Consider the following 22,256-nt stretch of genomic DNA (forward strand, 5'->3'; position numbering starts at 1 on the left):
AAACAATTGTGGGGCCTTTAAGTCTTAAACTCATATGCCACCTGGAAGCCTTGCACTTTGAAAAATGGTGATTTTTAAAAAAAATTGTTTATTGTAGTAGCAAATAATTTTCTAGATTAATGTGTCAGTGCCCTATAACTGTTTATTCTTTCTCCTTTGCTTATATAAACATCAGTTGTTGCATATGTTACTCATAGCCCTAACCGTATTTCCATCATTGCTCACAATTAAAGTTCTCTAGCTATCCTAGACACAAAATGAATCTCATAGTGTTTTATTGTGAAAAGGCTACATAAAAATGAATAGTACTTAACACATCCTTGTTTTCCTTTCTCCTGTCCCACAAGTGGAACTCCAGACTGCTGTTTCTTTCCTTCTACATCTGCTTTCATTCCCTTCTCCAGAGGTCCTTGGACTCTTTTTTTATAAATATGAAAAGAAACATATACCTTATTTGATCTCTCACAGGCCACTAAAACATGTGATGAGCTCACAGCAGAGAAGCTGCTATTTTTCTCCATTAGGTGCAGTCTGCAGCTTATGCCACAGATGTGGCATCATAGTTCTTGTTAGCGTGTGTTAATTCCTCAGTATTTACTTTTGGCTTTGCAAAATTCCATTCTTTACAGTATTTGTGTAGCCTCTTAAGGGATACCAAACATAGTGGCTAAAAATGTTTGCAAATGCCCTGACTACAGCATATGCTAAGCTCGTTTCCAAGTGGGCACTGCGCCCTGATGCCACAGTCATGCCCAGCTGTGCCAGCCCCTACTGTCACCATACATCCTTGTTATGGCTGAGTGCTACTGGATGTACCAGAAGAAAGCAACTTAGCCAGCAACAAGCCCAGAAAGACTGGTGGTATGATTTTCTGAAGGGTCTTTCATCATATACAGCCAGAATAGTGTACTGCTTTATCTAGGGCTCCCTCAGTCTCAACTGAGCCCCAACTCCAGGAAAGCTCACTTGTCTGAGAGATTTTGTTCACATTGTCTTTGTAGTTCACACTGAAACTCTGCCAGCTTCCCAATAAGAAAAAAATCTCACTTTCATGGGGGAGTTGACAAGATTTGCTCTAGGGAGTAGCCGTGGCTATTGCAGATAAGTGAACAAGTCCATGGAGCTGGTCAGCCCTGAGAGGGTCAGTGATAGACAGTTCCTAAAAGTTTTGAGGCTAGATACTAAGCAAAGAATTGTGCCTTGGCTGAAGCAAGACTTTCCTGTGTATTTATTGTTGTTTTGTAGTATATGGGAAAAAAATTAAAACCTAATTTTGTTGTTTTAAGCTGGTTGAGGTCAGGCAGGTAGGTGCTATTCTGTGTCTTTGTGCTGTCAGAACATGTAAGACTTTGGAGCAGCTGTTAGAACAAAATGGGAGCTTCATCTGGGAAGAGCTGCTCTATTAAATTAGCAGCCATAAATGACACAACAGAGTGAGTGGAAGAGAATTTTATTTTCTGCTGCCTTTCTTACCTTTCTCCCCACCCCTGTGCTGCCTTTTGTCATACCCTAGAAGCCCTTCAGTTGCAAAACTACTGCTGGATCTTAACTTGCTTGAGAAACATCAAATGAGTGCACTTTTTAATCAGCTCAGCAATTATGAGGATTAGAGCTACAACATCAGAGTGCCATCTGACCAGTTATATCCCCCTGTACATCTTCTGTCATTGCTTGAGTCCTGTGCCTGGACTTATAATTTAGGCTCCCTTTATAGGGAAGAAGTGCAGCTAATGATTGTTTTCTGTACTAATGAAATGAAATATTAAAATGAATGTGATCAAATGACATTTGAGTTGCCTGAAGCTTTGCCATGAGATACTTTTGTGAAAGAGTAGCTGTATTTATCACCTTTAGATTTGCATGTACAGAGCTCTGAGTGTTGTTTGGCTACTGTGTTTGGTTTTGGTTTTTTGCAATTAACATTTTTTAATGTTCCTTATGGAGGTAGCAGCAGTGGGGATTTTATACCACCTGTCCCTGTAATCTTAAAATATTACATGAAGAACTAAATTGAATCAAAATATGTAGAACTAAAATAGTGTAGAACAAAACAATCTATCTAAATTACTCATAAAATAAATAAAAAAAATCCACCATGGCAATTTGGCAAGCAAGGACAAAATGGAATGGAAAAAGGAATCAAACCAGTGTTTTTGAATGATTCTTTCCCATCTGTTATCTGTGTAGCTGACTGGCAAGTTCTCACACCTTCATAAGTGGTCTGTGCAACACCATGTTGGTAGAGTTTTCAGTTGTAATTTTCTTTACAAGGACAATGGTATGTGTTAAGAGCAGAAAAGGAACCACAGGTCCCCAGTTTTTAAGCAATAGAAGTATTCTACTGTTAGCCCGAAAAAAAACAGTTTTTGTGAGAAATTTAATTTTATGAAGGAAGATGGGAGAATAATTTAGTTGTATTCCTCCAATGAATACCTTTAATTATAGTGTACAGCCCTGCATACCCTCGTTTCTGAAGAACTACAAAGTTTTTAAAATCCTATATAAAAGTGCTGTTTTCATACTGTTAAAAAATTTGGTTCTGGAATATTCTGCCCCTTATATCTCTAGGATTTATAAGTTAAAGGGGTGGTTATTAAATGTGGCCACAACCCTCTTAGTGGGCAAAAAAGCTAATGGAATGGTAGCATGACATGAATGCCTGAACCTGCTGCCTCTGTTATGCTGTGCGGGAGAATAATTGGCTTTCAGTCATGTAAACTAGTCACAGACACTCAGATCCTTTGAACTCTAATAAGAAATGAAATGCACACTTACTTTAAATAGTGAGTGACTAAGCATATAAATGTCTTGATCAAGTCATCACCAAAAAAAAAAAAAACCAAACCAACAAAACAAAACAAAAAAAAACCCCAAAAAATCCAAAACTGAAAAGGACTTTTCTGTTTACATTTTATTTCTGTCTGAAATCTTTATTTTACTCTCTGCATCTTTGCTGGGTAATGTTCCCTGCTGAGAAGGACAGACTGGAAACACAGTAGGGATCTTTGCCTTTTTAGTTGCTCTTTGCTTTGTAGAGGACTACATGTTGGAAGTTCCGGTGTATTTGTCCAGTGTTTTGTTTGGTATAAGAAGAACATGACAATTTAAGAAAGGCAGGAAAGTAGTATTTGGTAATTTTAGCTACATTTCTATTGCAAGTACTAAAAAATCGGACAGAAGTTTAAATGCATGTCTTAAGGTACATGTATACAAATCTGTTCAGCTTTTGTGCGCTTCGGTCAGAAAATTCTGAAACAACTTTGGATGAAGGTATAAAAGGATAATTTTGAGTTGAGTTTGCCACAGCTATGAATTCAAAGGTCATGTTTATCTAAAGAGCTTCTCCAAATTCTTTTTGTTGTCTTTTCTAAAGAACATATATAACAGCTCCTGTGCACAATCAAGCTATAGCACATTTTACAAGCAGGACTAGATTTTCTTCTGATGCAAACTTGTGCCCCCTTGTCAAAATCAAAGGCTACAAGATTTGCATGCTAATTGGCTCTGCCAAATAATTTAGCTTCCATCCTCTGGGGGTTTTTTTAGCACAACAAACTCTAAATGTTATGGCTCTTTTAAGCATATTTTTCTTAAAAAACTAATATATTGATAGAGTAATAGACAGTCGGAATTTCTTACTGTTGATTTACATAATTCATCAGCTTTTATCTATTGTTGTCTTAAATATTGCTGCATTTATTAGTTTTCTCTGTTGCATAAAATTAATCAGACTAATATGAGTCATGCTGCTTTAGCAACACTATGGGTCCAGTCCAAAGGCTATTAAAGTCAAAGGTACTCCTCATTGACTTAGTGAGCTTTGGATAAAGTTCATTGTTTTCATGCTCTTTCCATCACTGCAGTACCAGACAACTGAAATAACTGTTCCAAATATCAGTGTCTTTTGATACTTTGCATTTCTGTTCTGAGAAAATATCCAAGCAAATATGAATGTAACCAAAGTAAATTCTCTCTCTCTGAATACAGAATGACTATTTAACTAGCTTTAATATTTTGATACCCAGTACAAAGTTTCACCCGCTGTCCCTTTCCTTTGCATACAGGTGATGGCTTAAGAAGGTTAGACTGTCTGTTAGGGTTGGAAGAAAAAAAAAAGAGTTAAATAGTCTGGTTGAAAATACTTCTGCTTTATTAGAAGGTTCTGGAGGACTTTTGTCTTTTGCTTTGCATGTTGACGGTGTTTATAAGTTTGCCTGTAACTTTGGTGTCGAGACTGAGTCTTATTCTTTTTTCAGTTTTAGTGTTGTCCAATCCCCACTTCCCTCTTCCTCATTCCCTGTAATTCTCATAGTTTATACATTCTTAAGCTGTCTGTCTAGGTTGCAATGCTCTGCTTGCAAGTCTAATGGTTGATGTGTTTCAAGTGTGTTTCTGCCTTGGGGACTGGCAGTAGCTGCAAGAAGTATTTGTAAACATCAGCATTGTAACACATTTTAATTTCATGGATTCACAGTGAGCAAACCAAAGTAAAAGTTATCTTGTTTTTCCTATTGTCTACCTTTTTTCTTTTCCTATTGTCTATTTTTTGTCTTTTTCTTGAAAGTTTTAATAAGTTCATTTCAACCTACTTGTGTCTTTCTGTGCAACTGGGAAAACTGATTGAGTCGTTTATGCTGTCTGCTTTCCTCCTCTTTCTTAAAGTTCTTACTAGAGTCATCTTTTAATCAAATGTTCATGCCTTGTTCTTTCCTCAGGATCAGGGTTTTCTGGTGGGTTACAGTTTCTTTGGGTTTCTGACACCAGGGAAGAATAAATTTTGCTCCAAAACAGCTAGTTCAGATACCATAAACACTTCAGTGGCCTTGCAGCAGATCTCTAGAGTGTTTTCCTTTTGTTTAGGCCTATTGCAAGCACCCAGATATTTCACACCATTATTGTGAAAAACAGATGCTGCTTGTATTCCCAGCTGTTCAGGTACATATAGTATATACTTGAACTCATAAAAATGCCACAAAATCATTAACAACATCATCTGAAGAAATAGAAATTGTGAGTATATCTTGCTTGAGCCAACATAACAGAGTGGACCGTTTAGATGTTTACAGAAATGTGTACCTCATGTGACAGAAACAGAAAAACACAGAAGTTTTGTTTGCTAATCTAAATCTCAGTTTATTTTGCTCTGCTTTAGCTTGTGGCCGTGGGTTCTACAAATCCTCCTCACAAGATCTGCAGTGCTCCCGCTGCCCTACTCACAGCTTCTCTGACAAGGAAGGATCTTCCAGATGCGACTGTGAAGATAGCTATTATAGAGCACCTTCTGATCCACCATATGTCGCATGCACAAGTGAGTGAGTCATGAATTTAATAGTAAAGGACGTTGCTTAACCAACCAGGTGCAGCCACTTGCAGCGAGTAGTTTTGTCTGGCTTTTCCTGTGTTTGAAAAGTACATTTGCAATGGGAAAAGAAACTGAAAGGCAGAAAAAGGGTTGACAGTGAATACAAATTCAGCATAAATATAATTTTCAAGTTTGCTTGGTACAGCTTTAGAAACATTGCATGTTGCATAAGTGCATAACTCACTGTAATAGATGTAATACAGGCCCAGTTCTCCCTAAGTTGTTGCAGACAATATGCATTATGCGATATAATACCAAAATTAGTAATGTGAAAAATGAAAAGTAGCCTCTGTGGAGCTGCACTTTGATTGAACCATAATTGGATCTGACTTAACCTTCTAACTACAAATAGATTGGCCAACACAGATTGGTGGCTCAAATAGTGGAAGTCTCCTAAATCCAAAACATCACTAAATATCTCTGTAAATCATATCAGAGCTGATAACAAAAGACTAGATGCAGCTTGTGCAACATGTTTAGAAGAAATGAACAAATCCCATATGTGGAAAACCTATAAAAGAGAATTTTTAAGGTATATTAGCTATTCCTTTTAATTACACAGGGGAGAAACAGCTAAAATCAGTTGCAGTAAATATACAGACAATTGTTATTCTGATGTCTTAATGGAAAATGAATCAAGCTCTTACCAAATGAGTTCAAGAAAGCTTTTATGCATCCTGTACTAAAAATAATGAAATGCTTATGTGAAGAAAAATGCTTCAAGTGTTGCCTATCTCAGTAATTAAAATGCTACCTGTGTGTCCCACTGTGGTTTTGTGTAATTACCCTGGATTTCTTTGTGTATTATGTAGGACCTCCATCTGCACCACAGAACCTAATTTTCAATATCAACCAGACTACTGTGAGTTTGGAGTGGAGTCCTCCTGCTGACAACGGGGGAAGAAGTGATGTGACCTACCGCATTCTGTGCAAGAGGTGCAGCTGGGAGCAGGGCGAGTGTGTTCCCTGTGGGAGTAACATTGGATATATGCCCCAGCAAACTGGATTAGTAGATAACTATGTCACTGTCATGGACCTGCTAGCTCACGCTAACTACACGTTTGAAGTTGAAGCTGTGAATGGGGTTTCTGACTTGAGTCGTTCCCAGAGGCTTTTTGCAGCTGTCAGTATTACCACCGGCCAAGCAGGTAAGTTTTCATCACTTATGAATCTCAACACTGTGAGACTGAGAAAAATTTGGAATATGCAAACTAGAGATGCAGTAAATCAGGAGCATGTTTAGTGTGCTCTGGCTCATTAATCTTTTCACCTTGCCAGCTATTTAATTTGAGCTTATACTATTTCAGGATAACCTGTCCTGTTTCTTGGCCTCAGGACTGCTTTCAGAAAGCATTCGCAAAAGACTTAAAGAAGACACACAGCTTTGTTATTAAATAGAATTTCTTAACTTAGGAACTTTTTAAAATTTATTTTGTTCTTACTTCATTATAGTTAATTCCCTAGTATTCGAAGATTAAAAAATAGATGTGACAGTTCTATGTAGACTTCCTTTTTGAATTTTTTAAACATGTATGGGAGTCCTAGGTCACTGGAAGATGATTTGTATTTCTGATGGTGTTTTCAGTATTAATGTTTTCCCTCAGGACAATATTTCTGATTTATCTTGTATTTCCAGATATTTGATTATGAGATGCAATGAGAATACGATGATTATTCTTTGTTTCTTCTATTTATCATAATCTGACAGGTGAAATGTCAGGGGAAATAAAATCAAACCAGCATATCACCCCAGGGAAAAAAAGGGCTTTAGTTGTCATCAGCTAAATGAAAAAAAAAAAAAAAGAATTCTCAAATTTAGGTTTCTGAACTGGCCAGTTGACTGTTGATAAAATTACAGACAATATGGTGTGGTCTTAAAAAGAGGATAGTAAAGCTAACCTTTTGTAATTTTAACAGTCTTAAGCCAAATATTATCTGCAAGATCTGGCTTTCAAAGAAATATTAAATAGTATTTTTACTATTACTTTTAATAGTAAAAGAAAATGTAAAGTGAATAACTAATGTGATTCTTCCTGTAAGAACGGCTGACTTATATTTTAAAGGATACTTCATACTTATGTCTTGGAGGAAATTTTAATGACTGTGAATCATAGGCTTTTTTTTTTAGTGCAGTAGAAATGATCCCCTCAAGTAATGTTTTGAACTGAGAACAAACTCACCAAACAGGGCAAACAAACAAACAAACAGGAAAAACTGTATGAATTTTGTACTTTAAAGAGAGTCATCTCAAAAAAACAAAATAAGGGACAAGAAATTTAGTTCAAAATCTTCCTTCCTTCCTTCCCCCGAAATTTAGGATAGTTGATGTGGTTGTTAAAGTTAGGCTAGAGTGTTTTATCTCCCTGTAGTGCTTTTATGGATTCCAAGTGCACGTTTTATATTATTTTGGAGCCATCTCTGTGGCTGAAAGGATTGGTCTCTGTGTTCATTCAGTTCTTGAAGTTTATGATGAGATTTTCAGCACCGAAAACTTACCCTGAGACTATTTTTATACCACAGATGATATTATTTTGGCAGCTTGATTTTTCATCCTCAGAATAATTCTCCAAACATGCACAGGTGGACAGTGTTCTGCTCTCTGTAGATGACTGTGCAGAACTATCACATGAAGAAAAGGATTTGGACTTTTTCCTATTTGGCTGAATCAAATTGGCTTTAATTTATGTGCTTTGATGGTTCAGTGGCGCACAGGGTAAAGGAAGAGCATGTGCAATTTAGTGGCTAGTATCACATCTCAAGAAGATGAAAAAGCCTTTATCAGAAGTTTGTTGTGTTTTCTCCAAGATAACTCATTATTGTTCATGATTTTGTGTTGTCATAGTCATGGGCTTACAGGGCTTTTATTAAGCCAGAAGATATAATATGGTTATCCTGTACTATCTTATATGTAACACAAGCTCTGTGATTTTATGAAACGATCCTCACGTCAAGCCCAGAGATGTTAATGGAACTATGGCTTGCGTATGTATTAGAGACAGCATCTAGACTTTAGTAAAGATTTAAAGTAATCAGAAATCTTCAGCCTCCTAGACAAGCTTTGTAAGACCATGAAGCAGGAGATCTGACTCTGTTCCTTCCCTACTTTCTAGTTTCCTGTGGGATTACGCACACACCAGCATTTCCCCGGATTTGACACTGTTTAGAGAAAGGGTATGACTGAAGCTTTGCCTGTTTCGCACTTATGAATATAAAGATTTAAAGGCTTCCAACTTGGTGTCTAAAAGGAATATATGTGAGGGACAGATTTTGGAAGAAAAAAAATGGTTTTAAGCTCTTTTTCTTGCAGTTTTTTCTGTAAAATGAAGGTAACCTTCATTTTGCCTTACCAAGCTTCTCAAGATTTTCTTATTAGAAGTGTCACATAAATGCAGCTTCTTTTTTTTCACAGAATTACAAAATTTGTGTTAAAGAAAATACAGACGTTCAGAACAAATGCATTTAGCAAAAGGAAAGACCTTTTCTACATTATTTTTGCAACAGCATGTTTTGGATCCTAATACTGATTTCTTTGGTTTCTCAAGGAGGAAAATATTTTAGGTGGAACAGATTGATGACTATAATTGAACAGAAAGAGACTGGTTGCTCAAAGGAAACTGTTATGCTTCTGTGTTTCTCTTTTATTTTACTATAGAGAGAAAGAAAATGTTGGATTTATTTATAGCCAAGTAAACTAGGATTCATGCAGCTCTCATTTGTTCCTGTGTGACTATTCTATACTTCTGGAAAAACTGACTTTTTTCTGTGCCCATATTGCTTTTTATGTGGGTAAATGTGTCTAACTAAACCTTCTTCACATATTATTATGCTAACACAATAGGTGGCTATATATAATTACTGGGTTCACCAGTTGCACAGAGGATTGCAATGAGATTTTCCCTTTGTAGTTTTGGTTTAATTGAATTGCTCCTTTGTGGCCATAGTCCCAAAATTCAAATCATTGTGTAATGATAACAGGAAATTATTGATAAAAGAATGGGGTTATAGAATACATTGTGTTTGTTCGCCCACATGTAACAAGCTTCTGAGGAGACAAAGAGAGCATGCCACATAAAAGAGCCAGGTGGTGGATAAAAACCCATTTATATTTGTGGAAATAACACAATAAAATGACTTCAAGTGGGTAGGTATCATTTTACATCACTTATATATATATCTATATATATACACGTATGATACATTGCTGTTCATTCCTTGTTTTAAAAAGACTTTGTGACTAGGCTATCAGTTGTCATGTGGCATATTTTTATGCTTCAGCCAAGAACCATGAGGCTTTTGGTTTTTCTTTGTTTTCTTTTTTTTTTTTTTGACAAGATTAAATACACAAAGTCCTCCAGGAGTAACCCATCTTGTTTCATGTCTTGCTTATCCAGCATCATATAAAGAATACAGGATGTCATCCCAGTACTGCAAGCTGATCTATGAGAACCCCTGCATCCTTGTAGAATTCAGATTTGAATGTGGCTAAGCTCTAGTTGCAATAAACAAATGTACTAAAGAGCTGCACCTGGTGAACAGCTGACAAGGACTACCTTTGCAATAATGGGTTCTTACCAAAGATAAAATTGACCACTTCCTTGATAAGATAATCCCCTTTCAGCTGTACTGGTAGTTCTTTTTGATCCATCAAATTCCTTCCCAAATTTTATATTTTTTTCCATGCAACACCCAGAAGGTGAATGGAAATTGGGTAGGTTTCACTGCAGATGAATATTTGTTGTATTTTGGCATTCATGCATTTTCATTTTACAAAATATGCATCAATAACAATTTTGTAATTTTTCTGTTGACATTTTTGCAAAGATAGTGTGTTTTTAAAACTGTCTTTCTGCATCCTTTCCTCTAGGGTTTTTCTGAATGAATAAATGACTCATCTCTGGTAAAGGGTAATATACACACAACCTACCCTGGCCTTGAAAAAACTTAGGATATTTTGAATGAATACCAAAATGTATCAGGGTGTGAGAAAATTTAAGTGTGTCTGCTAAGCCAATTTAAATTGTCTTTATTGTCATTGAAAAGAAAAAGTCACATCCAATGGGACACTCATCATGCCTTATTACTGTAACTAACTAGGACAAATGGAAGTAAAAATGTAATGCCCATAACTGTCCCTAAATGTACTCATTGCTTTTGTGCAGAGAACACTTGCTAATGCTTGCTGCTTCTTCACAGCAAGAGAAAGATGCCCCATAGCCTTCTTAGGTCCTGCTGTGCCTTCAGATGTACTTTATGCTGACAACTTCAAGTTGTTAAAAACCCTGAATCAGTTCCATAATAAAGGCTTACTCTTGAAAAACATTGGTTTTTAGTAACAATTTCCTTTGTTTATGTTGATTTGCTACTACTCCATTTTTACATCTTAAAGTTCAATTTTAAGACCTTTTCCTACAAAAAAAGAAAAAAATATCCCAAATTTCACAGTTAAAAAAAAGGAAACCAAATCTGTCAAATTGGCATTAACCCAGTAACTTGAAGTAGGAAAAAAAAAAACATCGCATGCTTTAAAATCATGACTATTAGCAGCAGCACCGTTGATTTACATGACAAGAAGAAATGGCTGAATGCATAAATGCAAATCTGTGGGATGGGTTCTGCCTTTCTTAGATAATTCTGAAGTCTTTCTAAAATGAGAGAGACACTTCACTTTCTCTCATTTTACATTCTCCTTTCATTGTTGCTGCTTAAAATTTTTCTTTTCTTTGTTTCTTTACTCTTTTTCCCCAGCTCTGAATTATCCTTACTCATTTTTTAAGTCTCTTCTTTCATAGCCTCTGCACTACTGATCATCTATTTGTTTCCTGTTCTTGTCAGTCTCACTTAAGCCTGACTTTTCTTCAGCGATGAACTGTCCCCCAGCAGAGGCAGCAATCAAGAAGCTTGATGCCTGCAGCTTTCCCAGTCACTATGACCTCAGTGTTCTAGTCCTATTCTGACTTCCCTCCTTTCCCCAGGCCATTTTGGTTTCTTCCCATAGTGCCACCAAGATGTTTTAATCTACCTTCATCCACATCTTCCATCCAATGTTCACTTCTCATGCTACAGAGCAGCTTATTACAAAGAGCTTCAGTGTTCAATTTAACATCTCTGCAATGTTTTCGCATTTCAGTGGACTTCCTTTAGCTATAAGTTTCCTTGGCTATTTCCTGCTAATGACTTTACTTTTTGAGCTATGCTTCATCTCCTAACATCCAAATGTAGATCAGTATTTGCACATTGATATGGCTGCATCATCAATATATATATTTTTAAAAGCAATTCCTCATGTAAAATGAATTCAGATTATAAATTTTTTTTTTCTTTTTACCAAAAGTGTATCACCTGTTGAACTGTGGGAATTATTTTACAAAAAGTCACTTATCAGATGTAATATTTACTAAATGCTTTCATTAAACTGAGTTTTTTAGAAACATATATATGATGATGACTTCATTTGGGTTACCTTTTTGCTTTTTTTAATGGGAGATGTATGGATATCTGTGCTTATTCTTAATAATATTTAAGATATATTTTAATATTTAAAAAAAAAATTCCTAGACCAGTAGGTAGAGAGCATAGCAGTGTAAGTGTTCTGCACTCCATGGTCATCAACTAAAAAGGGAAAAAAAGAGTAGAAATTAGTTGCATGTGATAGTTATTATTCTTGTACGTTTTTAGATGTCTTTTCAGTACATTAGAAGAATGGATTGGGTTATTTCTGTGGAGCTAAGACTGGCTATTGATCTGCAATCACATTACCCTGAACTAATATCACAGATTTTTTTTACAGGAGGCGATAACTGAGTTTATACTTGAATTAAACTGATGGATAAAAACTTGATAAGAATTCCAGTGTAGCAAATACCATCAGATCAAAGAAAGCAGTTTGTTCATTCACTGATTGTATCAGGTCATATTTAATATTGTGACATCCACAAGGTTATAGAGATACTACAGAATTGCAAGGTTGGGGCATTATTATTAGATTATTAAAAGTTAGATTTTTCTTCAGGAGTTTCACAAAGAAGGATAGGATATAACATCTGTCTAGGATATAACGTGGTATGGCACATATATTTGAGAGCTTCGATGATATTTTATATACATACACAGAACATGTATATTCACAAAAAATTTGCAATGACAAGCAGTATGTTTTATAAGAAAATGTACCACAGAGCAGCTAATTGATATTAATTCCTTTTTCCCCCCCACTATTTAGTTCTAATTTGTTCCAATATTTTTCACTGAAAGATAAGAGAGATAAAAAAGCAAGCAGATGCTAGCTGTGTTGCTTAGGGTCTGATCCTGCACCGCTGAAGTCAATGGAAGCTTTGTCATTGACTTCAATAGGAGCAGGATTTGAACCTTATGCTCTATCAGAACACACAGGAACAAAAGCAATGGGCGCTCTGTCATCCTGAAAGGAAACTTTAACTTCATATCATATTTTGAGTCTGAATATGTCAGGTTTTTGCACATCACATTTGTGACTGAATGTAATTTGGATTTTTTTGTATAGCATACTAAAAATACGTTGTTGTTGTTTTTTTGTTGTTTTTTTGTTGCTTGTTTTTTTGGTTTTTTTTTAATGGATATCAGAGCTCTTACCTCTCCAGCTCTATCATAAAAGCTTTTTTGGAAGAGATGTAATAATTTTTGCTAAGAAACTAATTTTTTTCTATAAGGACTACGTGAATTTTACAATAGTTAGAAGTGAAAAGAATGGGAAGCTACACTCTAGTGTAACTAAACAAAGATAAAGTTTCAGCTTCACAGAAACAGAGCTCCAAATTAGAAATGGTCTGATTAAACTATGTATGTTGAATGTTTGGTGGCAACCTGCTAAGAGAAGCACGACAGCCGCAGGGCTATTGACTTTCCTGTGCACTGAGCTATTGAAAAAACAGGTTATGTCACCATGGTCTAATGTACACTACTCAAAAATAATTTCACCAGCTGCACAATAAAAAACTATGTACTTGAGGAAGAAAATGAGCAACATAAAGTACAATTTAGCCATGGAAAGGAGGGATTACTTTACTGAGTTGCACAAAGGACTAGGAGCCCCTTTTTTCTTTCAAAAACATGGACCAGCTATCTCCTCAATATTTATGAGTTAAACCAATTGTGTTCATAAAAAACAGTGATGAAAAATTAGCCCTGATCTGAAAAAGCAAGTATTAATATCACACTGTCTATGACCAGTCTTTGAAAGGTCTGTAAGATTAAAGAATTCTACTTGTGGCACCTGCTGAGTGAATTTTTAAACCCTTAAAAATCTCTTCTTCTTCACTTCATCCATATTTAGTTGTTTGTTTTTTTTCTCATGGTCGCAAGTTATTTTTAACAGAATAGAAACTCTTTGCACTTTATTATACTTTTTTGGGAACTTTAATACATAGTTCTGTGATGACCCAGCTAGTGTCAAAGACTTCCAAGATAGCTGCACTACAAAGACAAGAAATTGCTTGATATATTTATACTTGGTGATACACATTCTAGAGCAGCTAATTAACTTATGTGTGAAGAATATACAACTTCACAGACCTTTGATTTTCACAGCAGAACAACATCCCCAGATCTTCCTTTTACTGCTTCTTGTGAACTGTAGTATAGTAACTGGATCAGGATATAAATAAGTGCAGGACATCATCAGTAGGAACTCTGAACTCAGTGTTGTTTATTTGTATCAGACCTTTTGAAGAATTAAAGTGCCATTGTCATTAGAACAAACAAAACCTTTTAAGTGCTCAGACACTTTTTCAATGAGAAATGAACGTCACTGTTGAAAGGCACTATTGCAAGTGTGTAAGTGCTACCAAATGTGAAATCCTAATTAAGGCTGAATGTAGTGAATTAAAAAATTCTTAGACTGTAACATCTCTATATAGTGAAGCATTTGATGACAGCATGGCATGGAGCCAACCTACTGTAATAACTCCTGTGGAAATCTTTAGAAGAGAGACGGTAGCTTGTATAGGGAGAGCTAAAGAAGTTTCTTTATTAAGCATAAATGATGCCATGTAGAATTGTCCAGCAATTTAACACAGTGTATTTCCAGTTTCCTTTTTTTTATATGTATTCTCTTTAGAAATCTAGTCAGAGATTGTGCTGCTTCTTCTTTGGAGCACATAATGTTTTATTCAGTTACGTATTTTATATTTGTTGCCTGTTCCAATAAGCCTCATTTTTTTTTAGAAGGAAAACCAGATTTGGCTAAATGGTTCCTCAGTGGAAAAATAAAAGTCTTCCTCTTCTGGCTCACGGACTTCTGGCAGTTTAGGGAGTATTAATGGCCTAAGAATAAATGGTTCACCTCTGGCAGGAAAGGGTGAAGATGGACAAATTCTGTTAAGAAATGGGTATGATCTTTCTAATGTTAGTGGGGTAATAAAGGGAGACATCTCCCTTAAAAGACCATTGCTGACTTACCCGCTATGACAACCCATGGGTGTCAGCAGATTTTTCAGGTGCTGGAATAGTCTCAATAATTAATAGCCTGGACAATTTTTGCCAGCTTTGACATGTTGCCTCCCTATGTAGGTTCTTCTGCTTTGTATGTGATAGAACCAGCCATGACTCCATAGGGCATGTTCCTAAGTGAACAGTTTTATCTACTACTCTTTACTGTATGTATTGTTTTGTACAGTTAAGCACTTCTGTAGTCTTTCTCTGTAACAGTCAAAATATCTAATTGGTTCTATTTCTAGAGAGAACTCTCAGGGCAATTTACGGAGGAAGCCATGGTTGAAGGCTGCAAATTGACAACAATAAAAGTGTTATCCCAAGTTCAATAGTTAATGTTAAGATAGGAGATGCTGATTATCTTTTTCTTTGCTTCGTTAGTGATGAATGGAAGCAAATTTGATGCAGACAGCAATCTGGTGGAATGATGCAGAGCTATCTATGAAAACATCTGTACTAATCCACCAATGCAGTAAATTATAGCTACAAGCAAACGACATTGATCCAAGAGGATCATTAACAGCTTTAACCAACTGATCCAAGTAATAGGGTAAATGAGAGAACATTATCAAGATCTGATTTTTACAGCTGTCAATTACAAATGCTAAAACATGATTACCACTTTCTCTCAACTTCAACTATTTTATGATTTAAATTTACTGTATCCTATTGTGGTCAGCCAACAAGTATCAATTGAGTGGTAAAATACGCAGGAAAAAATTGCCCAGTGATCATGCACTCCATTTACCAGGAGGTCAGTCACGAAGGGAGAGATAATTGCTGCAAGCCAGCAAAATTAATCGGGGATGAGCCAGAAAGGATGATGTATGTTCTGTGACAAAGTACGTGACAGAGATGTACGTATAAACCTGTAGCTACTTGCCTTGTTGAGGACACAAGGACGAGAGAAGGAGACATGCGAAAAACAATTAGCATGGCTTCAGAGTGAGCAATTCTTAATTATCCATAACATGTCGACATCAGATAATTAGTGTCCCAATTTTTAACAATATTTGGTCATTAAATACAGTAGAATAAGAAAGATCAAGAACAGAGCCATTTGTCTGAGCTAAGTGTTACATAATGATGTCTACATGTGAACATAATACAACTAAATCATGCTCATGGTAATGACACAGAAATCTTCTTACTGTGGGAGCAATATAAACGTCCTCAATTCGAGCTTATAAGAAGCTGCTTTTTATGTTTCTATAAGGCAGTTTATTTGTGTTGGCAGCCTGCAAAATAAATGAGACTTTAGTGATAGCTGTAGTTTTAAACTCCCTGAGTTGCTGCTTTTCATTTGTACATTTACATTTTCACAGCAAGTGTCATAAGTTCTGTGACTCAGACCATTGTAATATTAATGCTGATTAAGAAGAGGTAATTTCTATCTCAGTTTTCTAATCATCCAAGGCTCATGTTAAATGCACATCTCTGGAAAATTTTCCTTCAGCTCCTTTATTCTCTGTCAATGGTTTTTGACTATTTTTAACTATGCTTGACAGAGAAGTAGAAATATTCAGATCTTCAGATCTTACCTGTAGTCAATGGGCCAATAAAGACCTCATTCCTTACTGAATGAGGTAAATGGTGCCAGACACAAGAGTATCCACATCTGCAGAAACACAGAAAACCTTAAAAAATATTCACAGAACTGCTCAAATTTTTCTAATGTTAATGCAAGAAATCTTAGAAGTGCAGAATGGGATATTTCATATCCTAATTCCATCTTGTTTCTGCTATATAAGAAAAGGAGGGGGAGAGACAGATGCACACATGTGTACATGTACACACACACACCCCTACATGTGGCTCAATCTCCTTTTAATCATTCTTTCTTCTATCTTGTTAGCATATTTTTCAGAAAGATCTCACTTCCTCTTAAGTAGGTTTAAGATTAGGGATGAGATCCTGTCACTGTAGTTCTTAGCTTTCTTTTGCTTTGTATGACCCCTCCTAAACTCCTTCCTGCATTTCAACAGCTTGTACAGAATTATCCATTGAATCTGGTGTTTTCTCTCATATGTGTGTATTTGCAGCAGCACACCCTTCAGTTTCTGCATCTGCCATCTCATGTCTGCCGATGTATCTATTTGCCATCTCTCCTTTTAACCTTTTCTGTCTGTCTGTCACATAAACGTTTCTTTTTTTTTTGAGAATCCCATTTCCTAATGCATCATGGAGAGCTCATTTTTTTCCATAATACCCAAACTCCTATCAGGCAGTAGTGGCTGAGTCAGCAGAGCAGATTCAAAGCTAGCAAACCCTGATGCTTATGTGGAGAAATGCCATTTATTTCGCTAAAGAGTCTATTTAAGTTCATACAGCCTCTAATCATGGCTGTGAAATGAGAAATTGGATGCTAATATTTCAGAGCCAATACAGTAATGATGTGTCTCTGTGGACTTCCTGTGGAATTATTCCAAATATTCCCTTGTGTAGCTGAGATCAAAATTTCACCCTAGTCCTAATTTTTTGCATAGCAGCTTAACTGGTAATGAAGAGGGAAAAGTGTCATTGCGCTTTATATTGTGCAGAGTTAATCGCATGAAGTATTTTAGGGCTAAACATTCTGCTCTTTGATGTTGGCATTAAACATTAGACTTTATATTGTGCAGAGTTAATCGCACAATATGAAGTATTTTAGGGCTAAACATTCTGCTCTTTGATGTTGGCATTAAACATTAGCATTTAAATCTTTGGTGGATATTTACATTGTTGTAGTCAGTGGAGATTGATAGGTTTCTTTAGGGAGTGATTTGGAACAGGAGCCAAGTTTAGGAATTGTGCATTGACTCGTCCTTAATTACAGAGGAAGCGTTAGATTACCTTCCCTATTTAGCCACCTAAATTAACTGGCAAAAGTTGATGGCTTGAATGCCCTCTTCCTTCCACACCCCACGTACACAAATGTTAATTTCTGCCAAAATGTTAACATTAAATATTTACATGATTTTATTTATTTTCAAGAGACTATTAAGCAAGCAAGCAAGCACATTTTAAAATAGTTTGTCTGTGGGATTTTAAAACTCTAGAAAATAATTTGCTTGTCATATTAGTATTTCATGTTATTAAGACTCTTTGAAACTGTTTACCAAGGACTGAATTAACCAAGGTGCTTAGTGAGGATGTTTCTATACAGGTGTGTCCTGAAAATAGGGTTATTTAATTTGATTGGAGTTTATAGCTTTAATGTTAATAATGTTTTAAAAATGTAAAATACTTTACTATGATTTATTTTTATTGTAGCGCTAGTTAAGAATCTCCATTAGGAAGGCAGCAGGTGCCTTTCAGCTTATTTTGCCTACAGTAATGCAGTGATGGCCACCCATCAGTGTTACAACCTTCCATATAAAAATGAATTTGATCAGCCATGCAGTGGCATGGAACAATTACAGTCAGATAACCTCCAATGAGCAGTAAGTAGAGAAAGTGAACACCTTCACCAAACTCTTGGGAGCTGTTTCTCAATATTTTCCTTAGCAGGTACTCCTGGCTCTCAGAATATTGTCACATTCACAATGCTTTGGAGGGTAAATTCTGTATGCCAAAGAGACTACCTTTCAGACCTATACTGAGAGGTTGGCGGTGATCTCTCAGGCAGACATGTCCCATCTCATTTAGCAATCTGTAGATCTAAACTGATAGCTCAAACTTCACTGGAATACCTGCCGACAGCCAGTGGGACTCTTAAAGAAACTGAAGGGTGTTCCCTGTTTACCAAAGCTAAGCCTGCTTGAAGAGATCAGGATTCATCCTTTCTGGCATGTCAGGGCTCATACTTGCAAAATTAACTTCTTTGTCTCTCAGAACAGTGTTCCAATGTTGAGATCGCCAGAATTATGCCCAGCTACCTAAGCATGCTAACAAAGTAACAGTATGAACAAACGTGTTCATACTTCATTCTCAATTCTAGCACCATTTACTTTTGTAGATTAAGTTTACCAAGTCTCATGAGGTAAATTTATAGATCAGGAGGTCTATAAAGTTTGACTTCTTACAAAATATAGTAATGAGCTAATCTCAAAGTGATAAGCTTATTCATAAAACCAGCACAGCTCCTTTTCTGGGGGAAATACCGCATCTGCCAATTGCAGTGAAGTTGGAAAACTACCATGCTTGTCTTGGTCACATGGTCATATAAATTTCTGTGAATGTAGAACACTCCTGGGAACCATCAGAGCTTGTTTCATAAATTCTGTTTTGAAAAAGGGTTATGCTTTCCATTGGACCCACAGAAAGTACTTCAGTTTGTAGTTCCTATTTTTAAAGTTTTCGTTATGTTTCAATACTGACTTAAATATTCCTTTCCTCTACTTACTATGAAGCCTAGGGATGGTAAAAATATTCAGGGAATTTGTAAAATAGTTTTGAAGCTATTGATAAAACACACAGAACTGTTGTTTCAAAATGTGGGAAGACCTCAAGTATATTTTTGATAGAAGAAATTTAATAAAGGATTTCTAAAAAATGTTCTCTTACCTATTTATGCTTTGATTCAGTCAGTGGTAAGATTCTCTTTAACTCTTGTAGGTATCTAAGCCATTTAAAATGAGGACAAATAGGGTGGCACTAAATTGCTTTCTATTGAACTACCTCTGAGCAGCCTGTATTATTTAGTATCACAACGTAGAGAGCTAGCACACATTAAAAAAAAAAAAAAAAAAGAGAAGGTAGTAATTACTGAACTTTTTTTCATACATTTTAATAATCTCAGATGTTGCATCTAATAAAAGGTTTAGAAATTTTATGTAAAAATCTGGGATTTGGGAAATGCTTACCCATGTAACACTCAATTTTTTTCCAACATGGAATAAATACTTAGGAATTTGCATAAACTAGCTGTAAAAAATAACTTAATCATGTGGTTTTAGGGATTTTTTCTGTGTTCAGAAGTACATGTAGTGTAATGTTTTGAACTTAATCGGTGCATCTCAGGGGGAGCTTTGGTGTAAAAGGAGTGGATTTTGACCCATGTAGCTGTAGAAAGTAAAAGTCAGTGATCTCCATTAGACTGTATATCCCGCTGGGTAGTATCAGTTGCCCTTTTGTTATTGTAAGCTCTTTCTCTTACTTTTACTGTTTAAATAAATATATTGAAGCCAAAGAGTTAATGACAAATTCAGGAAGTCTTGACTTAACGGTGATGAAGTGAGATGCGTTTTGTGCCATTCAATGTACACAATTTATAGCCCCGTTTGATTACCGCGGCATGTCCTCCGCCTGTAAGGATTGCACCCGGGGGACCAGTCAACTTATTAATTCATCACTTGCTGCCTTTCATGGTGCAATAGCCCTTTACGGCGTACAAGCAGAGAGATCCTGGAATCTGAAGGCTGCCAGCCGGCTGGTTCCACTCTAGCTGCCCCTTTGTGTGCAGGCACAATGCTGGAAACTTTTCCCTGGGCTCCTCTTTCTCTGAGGCCACGTTACCCTCCTTTTGTCTTACAACAGGAGCATGGTTGCAGGGACTTCCAGGGAGGAACGGCCTTCCACAAAGTTAACCTGTAGCTTTTTTAAGTGCCTTTTGATTTATCTGTCACCTGATCCATCAGCAATGAATAATTTTCATGGAAGGTGCACTTTAATTACCTTCCCATTTGACTAGCATTATCATGCCCTATCTAGGTAATTAATCTCACAAAGTATCCAATTTCAGTCTTTATTGCTGGCAGGCAGGCCTTCTGAATTATATGTGCTTGAATGGGCATTGGGTCTGTTGTTAAACCAAATAGGCCATGAAACAAATTTTGGGTCCTTTCTTTTTTTTCTGTCTTTTTTTTTTTTCCTTAGCTAAATGGGTTTGTACAGATGTTGTGGTCTAGTTGCTTTTGTTGACATAGTGGAGATTTGCATAATGTAAAGCAGGAATAGGCAATGGTAGAAAATGCTGGCTGATAAAAAATAATTAAAAACACAGATCATAAAAGTCAATCAGTCTCTAAGAAATAGTTACCAGGTTGTGAAACTAGGTACCAAAAATAATCATTTTTTTGCTCTTGAATAATGTATAACTCTCACAGTATGAGCTCTGTATGCCAAAGAGTTACTTTGTAAAACTAGTGTGTTTGCAGAATAAATTAGAAGTCTCTCTCCCAATATCAGATTAAGGATTTCAAATTGTGTTCAGATTTGTGTTTCATTGCTCTGTGGCTAAAAGATAAACCTTTAAAAAATGTACTATTGAAACAGAAGATTAAATAGCATGGCCATAAATTTTAGGTGAGGTTGTTCTTTTTTCTTATGTCTGTCTCATTAAAAAACAGGTAAAGAGCTAAGGTATTTAGAAACTGAGAAAAATTGCCTTGCTGGTTAAAAATAAATAATTGCATGGTGCAAATCTTTCATTTGGTTGCCTACCGTTTAGACACACTGAGTATTTTGGAAATTCCGATCTAATTTTTCTGAAAGTGTTTTTTTCCTTCTCTGTTTCCTCTTAGTTTCTTTCCCATTCCCTAATGAAAAAAAAAAGTTTCTTTTTTCAAAGGTTCTGACAGAAAAAAACTTCAGATGCAGCTGAGAATTCCTTGAGAATTTTCACAAGTCCATTTCCTGGAAATAAATTTATTCACTTTATCACTAAAGCTGATAAAGTAGTGTGTTACTTAAGTATCATGTTTTAAGTACAGAACAGAACTGGATGGATGGATTAGGAAAAAAAAAAGAATTAATATAATATGAGGATTTGTGAGGGAAATTATGAAATCTTAAAATCATAGGATTTTTTTTGTTTTTATAATTTTTAAGTTAGCTGGAGCAATCTGTATGATGCTTATAACTAAAAGGCCTTGAAAGAAGCAGACAGCTTTACAAAGGCACAATTGAACTTGTAACACAGTTTTTTTTCATAACAGGACTTCTTAAATGTCATAATTTTATTATGTGGCAGATTATTTTCCTATTTAATGCAGGTATTTTTTTAATCAAAAAGTTTTTCATACACTAGAAAATTTTGTATAATTGTGGTTTGTGCTTAGAATTGTTTTATGGGAAAAAATCTGAAAATTTTGAAGTGGTTCTAAAGTGCAGACAACTGTGTTTAACCATGTAACTCTCACTTCTACCACTTTCAACTTCAGAAAATTGGAATGATAAACAGCATGGAGATTGATACTGGAATGTAGAATCTTTCACCTTTAGGTCACCAATTCAAATTCAGTAAACCAGTGACCAAAAATTGTTACCATATGAAAGTTGTTTGTGAACTGTGTGGAATTTAAATTATGATCTCAGTTCATTTTCTTCTTCATAAACTTCATCATAAGCAGGGGTTTTGGCAGTCACTCAAAAGAGACGGTAAGATTAAAGGAGCATGACCCAGTAAACTTTTCACTCCTGGTCATGATCCCTTCAGGTGAACACAGTGGCTGGAGAGTTTTGTGTTGCTGATGTGAATTGTACTTGTTATTTGGATAAAGACAAAACT

At 35.9% G+C, this 22,256-nt stretch overlaps 1 protein-coding gene across 5 annotated transcripts in view; it reads left to right on the forward strand.

Moving 5' to 3' along the window:
• Positions 1-22,256, forward strand: part of EPHA7 (EPH receptor A7) — a 166,162-nt gene that overhangs the window by 49,729 nt on the left and 94,177 nt on the right. For all 5 annotated transcript variants that reach the window (XM_039727442.1, XM_039727479.1, XM_039727448.1 and 2 more), the window contains exons 4-5: positions 5,153-5,308; positions 6,175-6,510. In XM_039727442.1, the coding sequence (XP_039583376.1) occupies positions 5,153-5,308; positions 6,175-6,510 (492 nt within the window). The remainder of the gene's footprint in view (positions 1-5,152; positions 5,309-6,174; positions 6,511-22,256) is intronic.

The sequence above is a fragment of the Passer montanus genome, unplaced genomic scaffold (assembly GCF_014805655.1).
Source record: "Passer montanus isolate IOZ18808 unplaced genomic scaffold, ASM1480565v1 scaffold11, whole genome shotgun sequence".
Lineage (NCBI taxonomy): Eukaryota > Metazoa > Chordata > Aves > Passeriformes > Passeridae > Passer > Passer montanus.